The sequence below is a fragment of the Furipterus horrens genome, unplaced genomic scaffold (assembly GCF_987537825.1).
Source record: "Furipterus horrens unplaced genomic scaffold, mFurHor1.1.pri manual_scaffold_2, whole genome shotgun sequence".
Lineage (NCBI taxonomy): Eukaryota > Metazoa > Chordata > Mammalia > Chiroptera > Furipteridae > Furipterus > Furipterus horrens.
Window position 1 is genome coordinate 183,700,457 of NW_028327172.1, and position 21,579 is coordinate 183,722,035.

General features: G+C 40.6%; 1 protein-coding gene across 1 annotated transcript in view; it reads right to left on the reverse strand.

Moving 5' to 3' along the window:
• SPMAP2L (sperm microtubule associated protein 2 like) overlaps positions 1 to 18,908 on the reverse strand; it is a 55,444-nt gene extending 36,536 nt beyond the window's left edge. Inside the window, exons 1-2 of the mRNA XM_090267388.1 lie at positions 18,218 to 18,908; positions 3,906 to 3,936 (exon numbers count right to left, since the gene is read on the reverse strand). Of these exons, the coding sequence (XP_090123514.1) occupies positions 3,906 to 3,936; positions 18,218 to 18,908 (722 nt within the window). The remainder of the gene's footprint in view (positions 1 to 3,905; positions 3,937 to 18,217) is intronic.
• Between the last annotated feature and the right edge of the window lie 2,671 nt (positions 18,909 to 21,579).

Consider the following 21,579-nt stretch of genomic DNA (forward strand, 5'->3'; position numbering starts at 1 on the left):
AATTTTCAGTCAGATTATCTGTTTCCATATTACTCTCTATACTTCACTTGCATTGTCCCTTAACCTTTAGTAATGACTTACTTGCCCCGTAACACATTGTCCTATCCGTGCTAGGAAAGTAATGTGAGGAAGGATCCTATGCACACAAGCAGACCACACAGTATTAACAATGGAACATTTCCCCTAGGCCACTGTGGTGGTAGCAGCAATCAGTCAGTCTTGGGGATAAGGAGCACTTGATCCAACAATTATTTTCACCCAGGAGATTATTATTCCAGTACTAACACTGGGGTTCTGGGGTTCATTCTTTTAAAATGAAGTGCCATTTCCTTATCCCTAAGAAAGTTACTTAATTCTTTGAGCTTTAGTTCTTTCATTCAATAAATATTTACTGAGAACTTACTATGTACTAACTAGTGCTCTAGGACTGAGAGTGTCTTGGTAAATAAAACAGTCAAAAGTCCTTACCCTCATGTCAGGACAGAAAGACAATGAATGAAATAAAATAAATACTGTACATAAAGTAAATGAAATAAAATGAACAAAGTATATTAGATGGGAATAAGAGCTATTAAAAAAGCAAGTAAATGGGTTGTAAAGAGTATGTGGTGGGGAGAAGGTTACAATTTTAAATAGGGTGTCAGAGAAGGTATTATTGATCAGGTTATATTTGAACAATGACTAGATACACAAAATTTCCAGGGAAAAATCACTTCAGTCCAACAGCAATAGCAAGCACAAAGGCCCTGGGACAGAAGCATAGCTATAAGTTTGAAAAATAACAGGAGGCCAGTGTGGTTAACTTCATCAACAAATGAAAAATAACCATATCCATCTCAAAGGGTTGTGGGTCTAGCACATTATAACCACGGACTGGGTACTTGGTAGGCAATGTTTGTTCTTTTTTCCTTTTTCTCATCTGAAGCACCTAGTATGATAGCTTGTATAAAATGGTTTTAAATGTCTTATATGGGAAAATCCTGGAACTATCAATAAACCAGATAAAGTGATACGTTAATTAAGATTGTTTGTTTTAGTGCTTGACAAGGTTGCTAGCTAAATACAGGTTTGAAGGTAATAAGAATGATATTCCAACTCCATACCCTTTCCCCCCACATGCTCTGGATTCTTCCAACTCCCCCCTTTCCAATCGCAACTAACATATCTGCATTTTGTCCCTCAGGACTCTGCTGCATAATCCAAGAGTTCCCAGCCTGAAATTCCCAAATCCTTGTGGAATCTATGAAGATAATAATGGAGTTTGCAAGATTTAGAACATTTCAAAAAGTCAAATGGAATTCTAGAACACCCACAGTCAGTCTTGCAGAGACTACCCAAAATACCACATTTGTTTCTGAAGTATATCATCTCCATATGTTGCTTCATGCTGACAGGAGATTCTGATTAATACTTATATGTGTCCTTAATTTAAAAAGAAAATTAACCAATGTAGTTTGTAAAGAACAACAATAAAATAATCTTTCAAAACATGAGATTGTAGTAGTATGGGTAGAAATAACCAAAAGATTATTTGGTGGTAAAACATTTGGAGATCTGCTATATAACTGATATAATGCAATCCCCAAGTCATGCTTGTTAATATCTAGAAACAATGAAGATATTGTCCATTACCAGAAAAAAAATACTACATCCTAATTCAATAGAAGAATGGTTTCACCATGCATGTATCACATGAGCCTTGCTGAGATAGCCCGAGCCAACTTTTCAGGGAGCTGACTAGGTGCAGGAGGAAGAAACTTGTAGTTGTAGACAAAACATCTTATTATATATTAATCTTTTCAAGAAAGTTAGACTCTGGCTTCTGTCATCACCTCCAAGCCAAGATTTCCCTTGTCATCTTTTTTCACCAGCTAAATAATTTTTAAAAACGTTTTTTAAATTTAGTTTTAGAGAGAGGGGAAGTGGGGAAGAAAGAGAGGAAGAGAAACATCAATGGTTGGTTGCCTCTCGTGCACCCCCAACTAGGAACTTGGCCCACAACCCACGCATGTGTGCTGACTGGGAATCGAACCAGAAACCCTTTGGTTCACAAGCCAGCGCTCAATCCACTGGCTTTATATAAGATCATTGAAAGTTTCCTAGTTCATTCCTATAGATATTTAAATTGGGTTATTTCACTAGGAAATAATCTCACGAACATTTGCTAGTTCTGTGTGGGGATCTAACACCTCTCCTTTCATTCAGTTGTTGTGCACTATGTCACCATAGCTACATCTCTTCATCTTAACACAGGCTTCCCTTGTCTCCAGTGCTACATTACTTCACAGTGTCTAGTCATGATTCTGTGCAGAAATAAAAGAATGTAGTTGAAGGATTTCAACCCTCGAAGGCAGATTTTTAAAAAATGAGGATTATATTGCTGTCCCGTGTTTTCATTGATAATTAGTCTCCTAAAGTTTGCCAATAGCTAAGAAAGTTTTTTAAATCTTTACCTTGGGTGCAGAGCAATAAATATACATTTATATCACAACAATTATGGAAAAGATCTCACATCTGAACTGATGGGGTAATTCAAATAATTATTTCTTTCGAAATGCTGTTTTACATTTAACTATTTTGTTTATGGTCAGAAAATATTTTCATAACAACCAGACACAGCACACTCCTTTAACAAAAAATTTTCAGAGAATGGGGACAGAGATAGATGGTGGAGATAGCATAGTTTCCTCAGAGAATCAAACCAAATTCACCAACCAAACAAAAGAAGAATCAGTATAATAATCATAATCAAAATAATAACAAGAAAACCATTTTAAAACACTTCCTAAACAGTTTTTTAAAAAGTACAAACACTAGGTAAACTATGTCCCTGTCTATTTAGCCACAGAAGAGTTTACTCACTGGGCACATATTTATTTTAGTGATGTGGTATTTTAAGTGGACACTCGATAACAATCAGTAAATGTTAGTTCTACCAGCTCTTCTACTCAGCCACCATGCAACCTGGGAGAAGTGACGTAATTTCTCTGAATTACATTTTCTCTCAGTAAAATTTAGTTGATTATACCTGCACTATTGACTTCTCAGGATTCTTGTGAGAAAAAATAATTTGTAACTGCAAAGGATTACATAGAAATAAGGTAGCAGTATTTACTGCCTGAAAGAGGTGAGACAATAACTAGAAAGCATAATACATGAAAAATGTAAAACAAGTCTAAATAATAACAATAAATGTAAATGTTAAATAATAATAAATATGAATGGTTTAACCCATTTATGAAAAGAGTCCATAAAAATTAATCAGGTATTATTTATTTCTCATCTATATGAACCATCAATACGAACCTTTGGTATTTATCTTTAATGATTCTATTCTGATATCTCTTCTAACCATATCTTAGCCAAATCAAGAGTAAACATCTATTTTTCAGAAGGCATCTATTTTGTATATTGCATGTGCATGCATGTGTACACACACATATTTTTTTTTGTAGAGGGCATTTTCTTGGAATTTCACTAATTATTGAACTTGAATTAGAGGCAGTTGGGAGTGGAATACATTGACCTAGAGCTTCACAAAATCTATGATATGGGCTTGTCAGTGCAGAATCCCAAGTCCCTTAAAGGTTCAGACCTAGTATGTATGTAACACCTAGTATTTGGCAAATGAGTAAAACATTGAATGAATAGAAGAGAAGTTCTCATACATCTCAATCTTCTTCTTCCTTCTCATTTCTTAATCACTTTCTTTCTCTACTTTCTTTTTCCCAAAGGAACTGTCATTAGAAAAGGGCTTTATGACAAAGGGAAAGCACAGGAACCTTCTCAAAAACCCCAACCCATGCTTTCACATCAAATGCCCCCAATTGAGTTTGCTCCACTCAGCTAGGCCAACCCACTAGTTAAAGTCTGGAAGAATGGTAGTACTGTAACCATAGTCTTACCATTTCCTTACAAACTCACAGGGAGCAGGATCTGCAAAAATGAAAAGCAAAAGCAAAAATTAGATTCAGTAAGAATCAAAGATATATAAAGATAGTATCACAAATCAATAGAGAAAGGAGCTAGGGAAAATAACTAGAGGAATGGCCAAATTAAATGTGACATATTACCAAAATAAAACCACAGCAGTTAATAAACCACAGTTGAGGAGTTCAATATTTTTAAAATTAAATTAGAGAAAAAAATAATAGAATATCTACCTAATCGCTGGGTTTTAATCTGAGTTAAAGGTGACAAAAAACATAGAGGAACCCTGGCTGGTGTGGTTCAGTGAACTGAGCGCTGGCCTGTGAACCAAAAGGTCATCAGTCTGATTCCCAATCAGGACACGTGCCTGGGTTGCTGGCCAGCAACCAATTGATGTTTCTCTCACACAGTGATGTTTCTCTCCCTCTCTTTCTCCCTCCCCTTCCCTCTCTCTGAAAATAAATAAAATCTTTTTTAAAAAGACATAAAGGAAAAATATAGATTATAATATTTAAAACTTAAAACTTCTGTATGTCAAAAATTAAAACAGAGGGAATAAGAACTTGGAGAAATATTTGGCAGCAAATATGATAAAGGCTAATGGTCAATATCTGAAGAATGTAAACGTACAGACGAATAAGTATAGAAGTTAGCAGTTAAGTGGACAAAGGATAGACTAGAATTAACAAGTGAAGACATATAAAGGGCTAACATAAAGTTCAAACTTGTTCGTAATCAAAACAATGCAAATAAAAATGAGATAATTTTTAAAACTATCAAGTTAGCAAATAATTTTTGCAAAAGATAATGATGCTAAAAGGATAAGGAGAGGTGAGTACTCTTGTGTACTGCGGATGGAAACTTAAGTTAGTACACTTCATAAAAAATCAAAAACTTGGCAGAATGAGTCAGCAAGGCTTACATTCCTTAATACAATTCTACTTCTAGACATGTACCCTAAAGAAATAATGCCAAGTGTGGACAAAAATGTATGTACAAAAATCTTCATTGTGATATCTTTAACAGTGGAAAACTGGATACACCTGAAATGTCCCAAACAGAGTAAATAGTTAAGCAAATTAAAAATCATGTTTGGAAGGACCTTCTTTAAGGTAGGAAAATGTATGAAATCATACAGGTCAAGTTATACAAATGTTTATTCTAATGGACCTCATAATGACAGATTGTTCCCAATAGTTTCCACTAGGGAGTTTTTAATTACTGTACATCTGAGAGTTCTGAAATAATATTTTCTATCCTCTGGAGTGTTTTGGGTAAAGAAAGGTGGGTGCACTCTGACATCAAACAGACATGGCTCAAACCCCAGTTTTGTTAGTTACTCAGCTAGCTGTACAATCTTGGGCAAATTACTTAACTTCTCTGAGACTCAGTTTCCCCTTCTCAGATAGGAGGATCATAGATAGGTCTGTGTAAAGGTCAGTCGCATATATGAAAATCACCTTGCATAAGGTAGATGCAGATGGATGAATGATAGTTAGAATTTTTAGTTACAATGTCAGCGCATTAACAGAGAACATAAGAAGCACTCCAAGTACTGATTGGGCTTCTGTGTGCAACATGGTGTCAAGTGTTGAGAGAATAAAAATGAGTAAGATGGGTCTCTCCTCTCAAGGAATTTACAGCCTAATAGGAGATAGACTATGAACTTTTTTTTAAGTACCTGTAATTTTTGAATTTGGATATTTTCTATTACTGCACTTTTTAAGGCTAAACTTAATCAGACCTAAGGAAAAGGGGAGAGTCATCTACAAAAATGCCCCGGGTGTCCAGCCTTGCTGATATCCTTGAAAGATGCACACTTGTTCTGAATTTTTCATGTATTATTCCCATATGTGGATTCTAGTTTAACCTACACACGTCAGAGTCAGTATAACACTGAATCCATCCTTAAAAATTATCTACAAATACTGATGATGTGAATGATAATGCTCCTTCCTATTGCCCTTTCATGCTATAATTTCTCCCACAGGTTGAACTTTCCCTGTGTATTTCAGACACACATTTTTATGTTATCTCAGCTCTCAAGTGGCCATCGTTAGCTAATGTTCCAAGAAAAGCAGTGTTACAATGATTTCCACACTTGTCTGCACATTAGAATCACCTGGAGGGCCTTCTCAAAATTGTAGGTGCCAGGCCAAACCCCAGGCCAATTTAATCTAACCTCTGGGGGTGTGACAGAGACACTAGTATTTTTCAAGAAGACAAGTTTGAGGACTACTACAGTACTGTTTAACGGCTCGGATGCTAGCTCCGGAATCAGACTGCCTAGAACCAAATCCTGGCTCTAACCTCTGATCTCGGCAAGTTTACCTAAGCTCTCTGTACCTCCCTTTTCTCATGCTCTTACCTCAAAATGTTGTTGTGTGAAAGTTAAACAAAATAATACATGTAAAGCACTCTGCCTAGTGCCCACAACATAGTTCATACACAATAAATGGTAGCTTTTATTAATCTTAAAAACTCAACAATTAAGGTTTTGTTTAAATTCCTGTGAATTAAAAAAAAAAAAAACCATGTGTTTAAGTAACTGTTATGTTTAAGTAATTGTCAAGGACGCATTTGCTTCTAAGGGTCCTGACTATGAAAATTAGTATCAGCGAGATGACAGCTTCATTGCGTATGCGTACTCACATGTAGCTTTGTTGGGTTCTTTAGGTATTTATACCCTCCCCTCATTTCTAAAAAGATTTGAGGTTGCTTACATAAACACATATACTACAATAGAGTATAATCTATTTTAAGATGAAAAATTCAAGGACAGAGGAAGAAAAACAGTGGAAGGACAAAGGAAAGGAAAATAAAAGGAAACCAAGAAGGAGTGCAAAAAGCCCAGGAGAGTGCTAACTGCACATTCTACCCTTGGAAGCAAAACACACCAACCTTTTCTGATAATGAAATCTGAGAGAAATTTCTCTTGTGAAGTCTTGCTGGTGTTATCCAGGCATAAAATAATCAGACTTGATAATGGAAAATGAAACAATCCTATTTCCTTAATTTTTCCTTCCTCAAACTTTACTCTTGATGTGTTTCATGAAACCAAGTTAAATTAAGAAAAATAAGAAAGTCTTCAGTAAAGTGCCACAAATGACTGAATATAAGGCAAAATTCTTCCAAACATTATTCCTCAGAAAAGACAAGGTTACCTTACATGCAGGTTCTTACAAGAAACCCATCTTATGAAGCACTTTTCCAATTCCCTGATTTTCCCATCAAAGAACTGGTTAAGGGAAACATGTTTGCCTGAAACAACTTCAATAAATGTTAAAATGGAAAAGTTACAGAGTTCTCCCTACAAAATTTAGTGTTTAAAAAGAGGGGACAGGTGAAGAAAACTTTAACAGATTTAGCAATTGTTCTTAGGGACATGATCTTATAATCCTAAATGCTGGATGTGGCTCTTAACAAGTTTTGAACATCATTTTTAAATGCAAAGTAGAAATAAAAATAGAGCATCGTGAAGACTGAAGTACACCCACAGGGTGAATTTTTTAAGTGCTTATTATCACATTACATAAATAAGTTCTGGTGGCTTGTAACATAATTTCCAGTGACAACATCAAACATAGATTCAAAGGGGGCCCTATCTTACCAATGATAAAACAATGGAATCTAGGAAATGATTGAGACTGGTTACTAGAACCATTTGGTGAAAGATGTATGGAGAACTTGATAGAGAGATCAAGTCAACCTCACCTGAACCCACGCATCAATCTTAGGAACACCATGAAGGGGAGAGCCAGACACCGTGTGCCCAAATGGTGAGGCAAGAGGCACAGCACCACCTCCGAAACATTCTTGCTCAAAACAACTTACTCTGAATCTAAGCAAGTCTACTAATCTACATAGTTTGCAAGAAGTAGAGGAACTACAAGAACAATTAAAGATATCACAAAGAACAAGTCAGATTCAGAATATGGGATATCTTATGCAATGTTTCTAACATATAAATGGCATTTTAAAAAGAAAACAAGGTAAGGGTTAGTGATAAAGAATGACAGAGAAGAGACATAACTCTGAAATGCCATATGTGGCCCTTGTTTGAGGCCTAATTCAAACAACTAAATTGTTTAAAAAAATTTTTTTTGAGACAATTAGAGAAGCTTAAACATTTAGTGGGTCAACAGGAAGAAACTCTCTTAAAATTTTTTGAACACAGTGATTAATAGTATCTCCCTCTCTAAGGGATAATCAGAACATTATGGTTCTATTATGCCCTTTTTTTAAATTTTAAAATTAAATGTATTGAGGTGACATTGGTTAATAAGATTGTATAGGTTTCATTTGTACATATCTATGATACATGACCTTCATTGTGTGCCCACCACCCAAAGTCAAATCACCTTCTATCACCATATATTTGGCCCCCTTTACCCTTTACTACCCCACTAACCCCCTTCCCTCTGGTAACCACCATACTGTTGTCTGTATCTATGAGTTTGTTTTATATCCTACATATGAGTAAAATCATATGGCTGTTAGCTTTTTCTGACTGACTGATTTTGTATAGCATGATATTCTCAAATTCATCCACGATGTTGCAAATGGCTGTATTTCATCTTTTCTTATGGCTGAGTAGTATTCCACTGTATATATGTACCACATCTTTATCCAATCATCTGTTGTCTAGGCCACTGTGAATAATGATGCAATGAACTCAGAAGAGGGGTTGCTGGGTCAAATGGTAACACTATATTAATTTTTTAAGAAACCTTCATATTGTTTTCCATAGTGGCTGCACCAGTTTACATTCCCATTAGCAGTGAATGAGGGTTCCTTTTTCTCCATGACCTGACACTTGTTATTACTTGCCTTGATAATAGCCATTCTACCAGAGGTGAGGTGGTATCTCACTGTAGTTTTGACTTGCATGTCTCTAATAGCTAGTGAAGTTGAGCATCTTTTCATATATCTGTTGGCCATTTGTATGTCTTCTTGGGAAAGGTGTCTGTTCAGGTCCTCTGTCTGTTTTTTAATTGGATTAAATTCTTCAGGGTTAAATTGGATGAGTTCTTTATATATTTCGGATATTAACCCCTTGTCAGAGTTTGCTTGCAAATATTATCTCCCATTCAGTTGGTTGTTGTTTTTATGTTGTTTTTTGTTGTTGTTGTTGTTGTTGTTTTCTTTTGTTTTATTGGTGGTTTCTTTTGCTGTACAGAAGCTTTTTAGTTTGATATCACCCCATTCATTTATTTTTGCCTTTACTTCCCTTGCCTTTGGGGTCAAATTAATAAAATCTTCTCTAAGACCAAGGTCCATAAGTTTAGTACCTATGTTTTCTTCTAGGCAATTTCTTGTTTCTTATATTTAGTTCTGTGATCCATTCTGAAATAATTTTTGTACATGAGGATAAACTGTAGTCTAGTTTCATTCTTTTGCAAGTGGCTTTCCAATTTTCCCAGCACCATTTATTGAAGAGACTTTCTTTTCTTCACTGTATGTTTTTGGCTCCTTTGTCAAAAATTATTTGCCCATATATGGTTTTACTTCTGGACCCTCAATTCTGTTCCATTGGTCTGTGCCTTTTTCTGCCAATGCCATACTATTTTGATTATTGTATCTTTATAGTATAATTTGAAGTCAAATAGTGTGATACTTTCAGCTTTGTTCTTTTTCTCCAGAGTTGCTTTAGCTATTCGAGATCTTTTGTGATTCCAAACAAATCTGATTTTTTGTTTTGTTTTATTTCTTCAAAAAAAGACATTGGGATTTTGATGGGGCTTGCATTAAATCTGTATAATACTTTGGGTAATATGAACATTTTAACTATATTGATTTTTCCAATCCATGAACAAGAAATACCTTTGCATTTCATTGTGTCTTTTTCAATCTCTTTCAATAATGTTTTGTAGTTTTCAGTATATAAGTCCTTCATATTCTTCGTTAAGCTTATTCCTGGGTATTTTATTCTTTTTGTTGCAATTGCAAAAGGATATTTTTCATTTTCTTTTTCTGAAATGTCATTGTTAGTATATAGTAATGCAGTGGATTTTTGTATACTGATTTTGTATCCTGCAACTTTACTTATTTTGCTTATTGTTTCTAATAGGTTTTTTTGGTGGAGTCTTTTTTTATTTTAATTTATTTATTTTTTTAATGTGTTTTATTGATTATAATATTACATTTGTGCCAATTTCCCTTCCCTCTGCTCCCCTCCACCCGGTGGCCCCCCTCCCTCCAGTTGTCCCCCCCTTTTAGATCATGTCCATTAGTTGTGCATACAGTTCTTCTCAACCTCTCTCTGTCTATTCCATTCCCTCCTACCATGATCCTTAATTCCTATATCATCTCCCTCCCTCTCCCCATTCCCCCTCCCTGTTGAGCTCCCCCCAATATGTTCTCCGTACCTATAGTTCTTTTTCCACTCTCATTGCCTGTTTAGTTTGCCTTTGTTTCAATTCCCTAGCTTCTGTTGTTTCTTGTGATGCAGTTTTCATTTTAGATTTCATTGTCTTGATCCTCCTTTTTCTAAACCAGTCCCTTTAACATCTCATATAACAGTGGTTTGGATCTAATGAACTCTTTCAGTTTTATTTTGTCCTGGAAACACTTTCTCTGTCCTTCTATTCTGAATGACAGTTTCGCTGGATAGAGTATTCGTGGTTGTAGGTTTTGGATTTTCATTACTTTGAATATTTCTTGCCAGTCCCTTCTTGCCTGCAGGGTCTCCCTTGAGAAGTCAGCTGATAGTCTAATTGGGACCCCTTTGTACATAATTCTTTTCTTCTCTCTTGCTGCTTTTAAGATTCTCTCTTTATCTTTAATTTTTGACATTTTGATTATAATGTGTCTTGGAGTGGTTCTCCCTGGGTCCAGTTTTTTTGGAACTCTCTGTGCTTCCTGGACCTGTAAGTCTATTTCCTTCCCCAAGTCTGGGAAGTTCTCCTTTATTATATTTTCACTCAATTTTTCAAGTTCTAGTTCATCTTCCTCGCTCTCTGGCAAACCAATGATTCTTATGTTGGGCCTTTTATAGCTGTCGCAGAGGTTTCTGATCCTCTCATCGTTGCTTCCCATTTCCTCTCCCTGCATTGGTTGACTTCTTGTTCCTTCTCCATATTCCAGTTTGTTGAAATGAACTCTGGATTTTTTTTCCTCACCATCTGTCTCGTATGTGGTTTTGTTCCTTTCGTTATGAGTGTTTTTCGCTTCTTTCTCATCTTTTTCCAGATCTTTTGTGAATTCTGTAAGCCACCTGATAACAATGGCCCAGAACTGATCATCTGACAGGTTTCTTATCTGTTCATCTGTCAGGTTCTCCATCTGTTGCCTGGTGAGCTGTGCCACCGGGATTTCTATAGTTGTCTGCCTCATTTTGACAGATGCGTTTTGTTTTCTTGGGCCGGCTGTAGGGGGCAGTGCCTGTGTAGTCGTCACAATCCAGCGACCGGTGCCTGTCCGCGATCTATTTCGCAGCCCTGTGGCGCTTTCTTTGGGGGCGGGGGTCCAAGATGGATTCACACAGTTATTCCGCTAGGAGACCGGGATCCGTCCTCCCGCCCCCCTGGGCCTCACTGTTCAAGGCGATGTGGTGGCTGCTTTCCCCAGCGTTGGGGTCGCGAGCTGCCGGGGGTTCGACTGTAGCCGGGGTTGTTCTCCCCGCCGCTGTCCCAGGTGCGACCGCAAACAGCGCCGCCCCCTTTTGCTTTTACCTGCCCAAAGGGCGCCGCTGGTTTATAACTTCATATGTTGGGCTTCCGTGTAGTTTTATTTTCTGGAATTTCTAGTTATCCTTTGTTTTGAAGTAGTTGTATTCCTCTCTAGTTGTAGAGGGAGACCTAGCGCGTCCGTCTAAGCCTCCATCTTGGCCGGGAGTCCTCTTTTTTGGTGGAGTCTTTAGAGTTTTCTATATAAAAAAGCATATCGTCTGCAAAAAGTGGCACTTTTACTTCTTCCTTCCCAGTCTGGATGTCTTTTATTTCTTTCTCTTGCCTGGTTGCTCTGGCTAGGATTTCCAGTACTATGTTGAGTAAGAGTGGTGAGAATGAATGTCCTTGACTTGTTCCTGATCTTAGAGAAAAGCTTTTAATTTTTCACTATTGAGTTAGATATTAGCTGAGGGTTTGTCATAAATGGCCTTTATTATGTTGAGATACTTTCCTTCTATACCCACTTTACTGAGTGTTTTAATCAGATGTTGTATCTTATCAAATGCCTTTTCTGCATCTATTGATAAGATCATATGATTTTTTTATTCTTTGTTTTGTTAATATTGCGTTGATCAGTTTGCATATGTTGAACCATCCTCGTGCCCTTGGAACGCACCCCACTTGATCATGATGTATTGTGTTTTTAATATATTGTTGTGTTCAATTTGCTAATATTTTGTTAACGATTTTTGCATCTGTATTCATCAGAGATACTGGTCTGTAGTTGTGTGTGTGTTGTGTGTGTGTGTGTGTGTGTGTGTGTGTGTGTTCTATCACGCCCTTTAAATGTTTGTGTTTTATTCTATAGCACATAAACCACATTGCTCATGTTGCCTTCTGGAGCTAGCTAATGGGATAGTCAGGCCTGTGCTTCAAACCATCTGGCAGAGAAGGCTGCCATCTGCTGGGAGAAAGCGCGATTCAAATGCTATCTGTTCCTGATGGTGTGGAGGCACTCCTACCCTGGGAGACCGGTTGCATAGAAGTATTCTGTAACATGGTATGAGTGAATACCAAAGTATAATTATTCTCCACCTTGCCCTCTGCCCACGTTTAAGCTGCTCAGCCTCTAGTCCTTGTACCGAATGGGGTACCAGTCGTCGTCGTCGGCAGCCGTCCGTCTCGAGAGACGATGGCATAGCTTCTGGAGAGTCTATCTGCACCGCCGAGAATGGCTGTGCAGTCCGACTCGGGAGTGACAATCCCTGCCGCACTTGTTACAGGTGAAGGCAGATGGCTATTGTTGCTGCTGTTGACGCTGCTTCCGCCTCGATCTTTTCTGGACCGCCTCCTCGTTGCGCGTAGCCTCTGCGTGTGACGTACCTTGCCTGACCGCGAGCCTCCAGGCTAGGCGGTCGTCTGCTTGAACTTCCCATATGTTGAGATTGATGGAGCATTGTGTCATGTCCTTTTTGCAGATGTCTTTGAACCGCAGTTTTGGCGCCCTGTCATCCTCTGGCCTTCTGCTAGCTCGCCGTAGAGGAGGTCTTTGGGAATACGGCCTGCATCCATTCTTTTGACATGGCCGAGCCACCTGAGGCATCTCTCACTAAGTACTGCATGCAAACTGCTCATGTTGGCTCGCTTCAGCACCTCGGTGTTGGGGACCTTATCCTGCCGGGGTACCAGTAATCTATAAGATAAAGGCAGGGAGCACCTCTCAGAACAGATCTGAAGGGCACAGAGGAGTGAGGAAGAAAGGCAAGCTTGAGCTTGAGAGAAATGGTGGGGAGTTGCAGTTATGGTGACAGGAACTTGAAAAGAAAATGCCTCAAGAACATTTTAGCAGGTTTTGCTGTTAGCTGGTATGTTTTTGGAGATACTTCAGTAAGACCTATAGTTCCTTTCAAGGCTTTTTGAAGTAGAATTCATGTTTGTTTTAGGTGTACTAATGTTTTGAGGACTGGTCTTAAAGCAGTATTGGGTGTGACTATGTAAACATACATTGGGATGCTCTTTGATATGATATATTAAGCTCTATGATCTGACACTACTATTCATTCTTCCTTGCCCCTCTGCTAGGTAGGCACAGCTCCCTAGCACTGTGGTCCCCAAAGCCCAGGGTCAGGTGGGCAAGACCTGGGAGAACGTGGGGAAGGAGGTTGCCTGAGGGTGAAAAGGCAGAGGCAGGAGGAAGGCAAGCCCTTCCATCTGACTAAACAACAATAAAAACTTGTACTTCTACACAAACTAAAGCTCAAAGATATCACAACCTCAGGAAAACTATTAAGGTCCTCTCACACCCTAAGTCTGCATTTTTGTGACTTCTTTCTTCTAATTTCAAATCTATATTTCATGTTCATTCATCTGTAAAGATGGCACTGGGTAGCTATAAGGAACTAGGTTTATAACTCACACCATACACCAGGATAAATTCCAAAAGGATCAAAGATTCAAATATCTTTTAAAAGTTTATAAAACAAAATACATGGGTGAATTCTTCTGTAATCTGGAAGTAGAAAAAAGCCTTTCTAATGATAATTCAATACAGAAGTCATGAAAGAAATGATTGATAAATTTTACTATAAAAGACAGAGACTACCAGCAAAGTGGAAAAAAAAAAATGTTATACATATCCCAGACAAAGGGCTAATCTCCTTGTATAAAAAAAGAAAGCCTAGCAAGTCAAAAGGAAAATAGGCATAAAAAATATATACCAAAAATGATGCTTAATAACACTCATAAAATAATTACAAATGAAATTGATATACTACTTGTTTTTCATGTATTAGATTTTCAAAAAGCCAGAAATTTGAACCCACACTTCAATGGTGAGGCTACAGAGAAATAGAGACTTCCATTGTCAGTGAGTGTACAAAGTGAATCAACTCCCATGTAAATAGTTGTTTGGTTTTCTGTTCTCATTATCTCTTTTTCCAGTACAGACAAGAATTGACAAGAATGATAGAGAGAGAGGCAAGGAAGTTCAGGATATTTAAAAGGGAATGATTCCATTGGTGTACCATGGATGATAAGGTGAGTGAGGAGGGATAGAAGGACATACAGTAGTGATATATAATGAAAGGTTAATAGTATCAGTGAGTTAGAACTCCCTTTGAGGCTGAAGAATTGATAGAGGAGTACAAGGAAGAGGAGTGAGTGAGGTGGAAAGATAGGACATGGCTAAAGATTAGAGTGCTTAAAACAGAGATTTTAGAAATGGTGCAACAACTGACATTATTAAAGACTAAGGGCAGTGGGTGTTCAAGATGGAGTGAAGGACAAGATCGTTCAAAGTGAGTAGGTCAAGGAACTGAGAGGCCAGATGGTTCATCCATGTTGACTGAAATCTTCATACATGATGACAGGGTTGGGGATGGAGAGAAAGGCAGTAAACCAGAGCAATTTCAATGGAGTAGAGGGGACAGAAGCCTAACTAGGTGGGTTGAGGAGAGAATGATAGATGAGAAAATCTAGTCACTGATGACAGACAACTCTTTTGACAACTGCTGAGTGAAGGGAACAGAAAAATAGTGGGAGCAGGAGGGGGTTGAAGAAGACATGGGGGTCAAGGGTTATTTCAAGATGGAAGATTCTAGAGTATATATGCCTACTCATGGGACTGATTGATTAGAAAGGGAGAAATTGATGCCATAGGAGAGAGAAAAAATAACTGTGGCAACTTCTTTAGGAGACAAGAGTGGAATCCAAAGCACACACTCCAATGGTGAGGCTAGGATCTTGCTTTTCATAGAAAGAGGCACCATTCTTCCCTGCAATATGAGAAAAGACAGAAGCCACGGGTGCAGATTCGGGTAAGGCAATAGATCAGTGGTAAGAAAATAAGGGAGTTTGTGACTGATTGCTTTATTTTTCTTTTTTTTTTTTTTCAGATTTAATGTGTTTTATTGATTAAAATATTACATTTGTGCCAATTTCCCTTCCCTCTGCTCCCCTCCACCCGGTGGCCCCCCTCCCTCCAGTTGTCCCCCCCTTTTAGATTATGTCCATTAGTTGTGCATACAGTTCCTCCCAACCTCTCTCCGTCTATTCCATTCCCTCCTACCTTGATCCCCAATTCCTATATCATCTCCCTCCCTTTCCCCATTCCCCCTCCCTGTTGACCTCCCCCCAATATGCTTCCCGTACCCACAGTTCCTTCTCCACTCTCGTTGCCTGTTTAGTTTGCCTTTGTTTCATCTCCCTAGCTTCTGTTTTTTTAAACCAGTCCCTTTAACATCTCATATAACAGTGGTTTGGATCTAATGAACTCTTTCAGTTTTATTTTGTCCTGGAAACACTTTCTCTGTCCTTCTATTCTGAATGACAATTTCGCTGGATAGAGTATTCGTGGTTGTAGGTTTTGGATTTTCATTACTTTGAATATTTCTTGGCAGTCCCTTCTTGCCTGCAGGGTCTCCCTTGAGAAGTCAGCTGATAGTCTAATTGGGACCCCTTTGTACATAATTCTTTTCTTCTCTCCTGCTGCTTTTAAGATTCTCTCTTTATCTTTAATTTTTGACATTTTGATTATAATGTGTCTTGGAGTGGTTCTCCCTGGGTCCAGTCTCTTGGGAACTCTCCTTGCTTCCTGGACCTGCAAGTCTATTCCCTTCCCCAAGTCTGGGAAGTTCTCCTTTATTATATTTTCACTCAATTTTTCAAGTTCTAGTTCATCTTCCTCATTCTCTGGCAAACCAATGATTCTTATGTTGGGCCTTTTATAGCTGTCCCAGAGGTTTCTGATCCTCTCATTGTTGCTTCCCATTTCCTCTCGCTGCATTGGTTGACTGCTTGTTCCTTCTCCATATTCCAGTTTGTTGAAATGAACTCTGGATTTTTTCTCACCTTCTATCTCGTATGCGGTTTTGTTCCTTTCGTTATGAAATTTTTTCGCTTCTTTCTTATCTTTTTCCTGCTCTTTTGTGAATTCTGTAAGCCACCTGATAACAATGGCCCAGAACTGAGCCTCTGACAGGTTTCTTATCTGTTCATCTGTCAGGTTCTCTATCTGCTGTCTGGTGAGTTGTGTTACCGGGATTTCTATAGTTGTCTGCCTCATTTTGACATATGCGTTTTGTTTTCTTGGGCCGGCTGTCGGGGGCAGTGCCTGTGTACTCGTAATGACCCAGCGACCGGCGGGCGCCGTTTGGTGTCACAAATCAGCGACTGGCGTCTGCCTGTCCGCGACCTATTTCGCAGCCCTGTGGTGCTTTCTTTGGGGGCGGGGGTCCAAGATGGATTCACACAGTTATTCAGCTAGGAGACCGGGATCCGTCCTCCCGCCCCCCTGGGCCTCACTGTTCAAGGCGATGCGGCGGCCGCTCTCCCCAGCGCCGGAGTCGCGCACCGCCAGGGGCTTGCTTAGCCGGGACTCCTCGCCGGGGTCGCGCACCGCCAGGGGCTTGCGCAGCCGGGATTCCTCGCCTCCCGCCGCTCCGGGTGTGACCGCAAACAGCACTGCCCTCTTTAACTCTTACCTGCCCAAATGGCACCGCTGGTTTATAACTTCATATGTTGGACTTCCGTGTAGTTTTATTTTCTGGAATTTCTAGTTATCCTTTGTTTTGAAGTAGTTGTATTCCTCTCTAGTTGTAGAGGGAGACCTAGCGTGTCCGTCTAAGCCTCCATCTTGGCCGGAAGTCCGCTTTATTTTTCTTGATAAAATGTGTGGCAAAATCTTCAGCTGTTTGGGGGTCAAAGGTGTGAGGTTGGAGAAGTGAGAACAACCAGGTGAATAAAGTGGGCTTGCTAGGCAGTGCCAGGTGACCAACTGAGATTAGTGGTCATGAATCTGAAATAGAAGCATTCAGTATGATTGTGGAATTTTGCACAGCAGCTGATTGTGTAAGCAGAAGATGGGTAGTTAGGTTTAACCAGGGTTGGGTTTTGCCAGGAGAAGTATGATGGTTAGCCAAAAACCAATGGGGTGGCAGATTACTTGAGCGACTAAATTGATAGACCATAAAATTAGGGCTGATAGAGAGGAGTCAAGGAAAATATGAGATTTAAAAATTGGTCAATCAAGGGACTGGACGTCCAATATGGACAAAGAATTGTTGAAGGTGGGGTTATCAATGAAAGGTCAGAGGTGAACTGGTGTTGTCAGAGTAAAGGATGTTCATCCCTAAGTCCCATTAGCCCTGTTACCCCCATGAACTTGATGAGTTCTGATCATATAGTAAGCACTTAGAAAATGTCCCCTTTTAATACTTGCTCAGTGAGTGTTTCGTTACTACAACTTTATAATAGCTAGCATTTCTTGAGTGTCACCATGAGCCAAACAAACATGGACAAAAATATTCTCCTTTCACTGATCCTCCCTTTAGGTGGGGAGAAAGATGGTGAAATGCAACATCTTAAGTGCTAATAACAGAGGTAATATTCAAAGTGACAACCCAGACGAATGTAAAACTAACTGTAGAGAAGACTTAAGAAGGGCTTCAAAAAGAAGTGACAGTGGATAATCAAGGACTGCTAGGACGTCATCAGGTGGGGGGAGGAGAGAGTGAAGAGATTCTCTCATTACTAGAGTCTCAATTTCCCATCAGACTCCCTTCAGGTCCAAAATAGGTAAATGACACAAGAGCTAAAACAAAGCGCAAACCTTCACACTAGGGCCCCAGGTTTCAGGTGGAGCGCGTTGCTTAGTGCTTTGGAGGGGCCCCAACACCTACCAGTCAGAGAAGACCAGGGAATCCGTGGTGTGAATCTGATCATCAGAGATGGAGAGGTCATCAAGGCGGAGCTGGGAAGCAGTTCACCTTCGTGGGGTTTGTGGGGCTCGCGGGAAGCTTGGGGCCCCCGGGCCTTACGGGGCTTGCGGAGCCCACGGGGTGCATGCAGCTCCTGGGGCTCGCGGGGTACATGGTGCTCCTGGGGCTCGTGGGGTGCATGACGCTTCTGGGGCTCGCGGGGTGCATAGAGCTCGTAGGGATCGTAAGATTCGTAGGACTCGTGGGATTCGTAGGGTTCTTGTGGCTCCTGGGGCGCATGGGGTTTGTAGGATTCGTAGGGTTCATAGGATTCGTAAGGGTCATCGGATTCATAGGGTTCGTGGGGCCCCTGGAGATCATGTGGAGCGCGGGGCTCATAGTGTTCGTAGGGCTCATAGTGTTCGTGGGGTTCACAGAGCTGCTTATAGGGTTCGTGGGGCTTGGAGATCTCGTTGCACTCGTCTCGCGAGCCTTGCTCAGCTGTTTCCTCGGATACCTCGGGCTCCTCCGGCTCCTCTGTGTCACCAGGTTCCTGCAGGTCGAGGATCCTGCGTATCAAGGGCGTCTGAAGGGCTTCCAAGCGAGCGGATATTTCTGTTGGATCAGGCCTATGGGACAGCTCAGACGAACTAGAAAACTCTTGGCTCGCCATGCGGGTCCAGGGAGCTTCGCTGCGCGGGGCACAGACACTAACTGGGTCGCAGTTGGCCTTTGGCGTGATGGGAGGAGGATGAGGAGCCTCCGGTGCCGGACCCCAGCCCACCCCGACCGGACACAGAGGCTGCTAGATACACCGCGTTCCCACCCACTACCTGACTGTTCTCCGGTTGCCAAGGCAACGCGACGCGCTCTGAAGGCCTAAAGGAGCCAGAGACAGGTGTCTGCGGAGATGTGGGGCACGATGCTGACCAGCTGTTCCATGTGTCATGGGCGAGTACGTTTGTTTGCTCTCTAGGCTGAGGAGGCCTTGGTGCAGAACATCCCAGCTTCCAGACTGCGCCACGCAGACAACATAGCCAGGTCTCTTTTAGGTTCCCTAACACAGGTTCTCCATAGGCTTTCGCCCCCTAATCATGCTCAGGAAGGGATGCTGAGATTGATAATCCAGGCCACCATCATCTCTCTGGATTCTGCAATGCCTTCCCAGCTGGTGTTCTGACTTGGCTGACCCCAGTCATGACACTCCAGACTGTTTAGAAGAAATCCCAAGCTTTGCCCCATAAGCTGCTCCATCGTGACCTCGTCCTTGCTGCTCTCTCCAGTCTACTGTGGGGTTGCTCTGCCCTTGCTGGCTACATTCCAGCCTTCTTGTTCCTCTCTAACATGTCAAGCAATTCCCATTTCAACTTCTTCCTATACACCTGGAGCCCATTCCTCCCCCTGTTCACATATTAGCTCTTTTCTATCCTTTGAGGCTCAGCTTCAATATCCACCCACTCAGTGAGGTCTTTCCAGAGCCCACAGTAATTTTTAAAAGGTTCCCACCATTATTTTCTATCTCAAATCCTTGTTCCTATACAATTTTAAATTATTTTTCTGCTTTTTAAAATTTGTGTTTGCCTTCCCAGCTAGGATGTAAACACCTTAACATTCTCTGCCCCGGTGGCTGGTATATGCTCAGTGCTGAGCACAGTAAATGAGTGTGGATAGCTGTCATTTCTGAGTTTTTATTTGTTTGTTTGTTATTTGCCTAGCATCCTTTCCCTTTTCTCCTAAAATTCAAACCACTTCTTTCTGTGGGGGAACTTCCATATGGTTTTGGACAAAGTGACCACAGGGATTGGTTAAGGGATGAAGAGGTGACCCTGGCAGAGCCAATCAGTGCCCCTCTGTGAGATCTGCTGGATGATTGCCTTAAAATGAGAGGGTCCATGTTATTCTGGTATCATGAGCTATACATGAATGCTATAGGCTTGGTGACGACAGCAGTCCCTTGCCAAGGGACTCTGAGAATGAACCCAAGTAGAGGTTAGCAGGGCCAAGAGGTGAGAGAAAGCTTTGTTAACTTTGAACCCCTGAATCCACCCATGCCAAGGTTCCCCAGTATGATGAGCCCCCCTAAATCCCCTTTCTTTGGCACATGAAAATCTAACTTGAATTTCCATAATTTTTAACTGAAAGTTGTGACACATTTTCTGGCACATAGTTGGTGCTCAATAAATGTTGACAAAATGAATAAAGAGACAGATCTACTCTTAGTACACTCACTCAATTTACAGTTTCTGAGCCCGGAAGGCTGGCAACAGATGCCAGATTATGCTTAATTCTCCAAGGTAATGAATGCTACCCTCATGAGGTCCATTGGGAAGACCTCTTCTCTGACAGCCTTTTTTTTGACAACATTCTGACCTGTCTTGGCTGAGTGTCATTTGCATTAGAACCCCTGGGACATGACCCACCCTTTATAGCCTGAAAGAATCTCAAGCCTTTGCTCTCATTATCCCCAGCATCAAGCAGTGACCACCACGTTGGCATTCAATAGCTATTCACTGAAGGGAAAACACCAGCCACAACATTTACTGTCAAAATGCAGAACCTAAAATCAAAACATGAGAAAAACAAGGCGCAGCAAAGAGGACAGAGACATCACTTCCTACCTGAAAGCCTTTGGCATCATCTTTGAAACCAGCATCCAGGAACTTATGTACTCCAACCACCCTAGAAAAGGTACCTCACAGTGTCAGAGTTCAGGGATGGAAGTAGTATGCATTTGATCTAGTTCTTTTCCAGAGTGAAGACTAAGACACAAGATGGTTAAGGGATTTGTTCAGGGGCCAGTTCATGGCCATCCATGTGGTAAAGGCTGAAAATCCAGGGTTTCTAACAGTCCTGAATCATTGTGTGATCCAATCTCCATAGGCCAGACAAAGGAAGGTCTGACATTAGACACTGGAATGGCTGTTGTAACATCATACTGTTAAACATTATCCTGCAGCTCTGACTGTGAGAAAGCTAGTGACCTTACAGGCACACACTCTAACATCTCATCTCTCAGAGGGAAGGCCTTGTTAAAAAGAACAGAGTGCTGTGGCATATGTAAAAATGGTTCCTTTTCTCCAACCCTGGAAACACCAAGGGGTTTTTCTCTGTTACTTACGGTAGGAGTCTGATCAAGCTCCCGGAGGGAAATCTCACAAGATTGTGGGGACCCCAGTATGACTGGATCATCCTGGAGTTTTTAACTCTCAGAGTTGTCCACACTGAGCCTCCAGCAGTTTGGGAATTACAGCTCTGGTTGTCCTACCCTGGCACTGGTTCCTGAGGGTGGTTTCCCATTGTGAGTTTCTGCTGCGCTAAATTGTTCTTCTCTGTGTTCTGTTGTT